General features: G+C 34.3%; 1 protein-coding gene across 1 annotated transcript in view; it reads left to right on the forward strand.

Moving 5' to 3' along the window:
* The window catches only part of LOC119592546 (kelch domain-containing protein 2-like), a gene marked incomplete in the record, with an annotated part of 55,639 nt that overhangs the window by 49,104 nt on the left and 5,597 nt on the right, over positions 1–938 (forward strand). Inside the window, 2 exon segments of the mRNA XM_037941412.1 lie at positions 121–292; positions 714–832. Coding sequence (XP_037797340.1) covers positions 121–292; positions 714–832 — 291 coding nt within the window.

The following is a 938-nucleotide window of genomic DNA, read 5'->3' on the forward strand; positions in this document are numbered from 1 at the left end:
TCTCTCCTCCCTCTCTCTTCGATGAAATCTCACTATATATGTTGAAAATATTATTTTTGTGCACATCTGCATATCTATAACACACTAATTATGTTTTCCTTCCCCACACTTCTTGGTTAGACACAAATCAATGGGTTTGGCCTGACACCACGGGGCCTAAACCCACACCAAGGGCAGCACACTCTGCAGACGTAACAGGAGACAAAGTTTACATATTTGGAGGCCGTTATAGGGAAGTTAGGATGAACGATCTGCATTGCTTAGACCTTCTTACCAATGCCTGGAGTGGAAAGTAAGTGCTGGATTATGGTCATTCTTTTCTGATGGCATGAGGATCACATTTGTCATGGGATGATTATGTAAATGAGAAATTGGGATTAAGAATTTCATATGTTATAATTATTTAGTGTTTGTGCGTTTTTTTTCTCTCTCTTTTTTCATGTTAAACATCTTTTGCAATAATTCTCTGAACTTCTCACTCTGTGTTACAACACTTGCATGTTGAGAAAATTATTATAATGTAGATAGTGGTAATGAAATAGAAAGAATAATTTGTTTTTACATTTTTCTTCAGTCTTACATATATATCAAATTGTAAAGTTTATGAATAAAACCCATTTAAAAAGCCAGTAATATAATTCATTAATACATTTATCTTCTAGTTGAATGTCTGTGCACATAAACTTAACAGTAATTTTTATCCATCCAAAAAGTTTAACAAATGAGGAAGATGCAAATGTGCCTGAGGGACGATCTTGGCACACATTCAACTTCATATCTGGAAATAAAGCTATCATGTACGGAGGCTTCAACACTACCCAGCAGGTTTTAAGTAAGTATTGTGTTGCTCAAAAGTAGATATATTGGAATAAGAGGATATAATTTGTTGATTGTAGAGTAAATGGAAAGCAGGTTAGAAATAAGCAAATGGTAACCTG

The sequence above is a fragment of the Penaeus monodon genome, chromosome 30 (genome assembly GCF_015228065.2).
Source record: "Penaeus monodon isolate SGIC_2016 chromosome 30, NSTDA_Pmon_1, whole genome shotgun sequence".
In the NCBI taxonomy this organism is placed as follows: Eukaryota; Metazoa; Arthropoda; class Malacostraca; order Decapoda; family Penaeidae; genus Penaeus; species Penaeus monodon.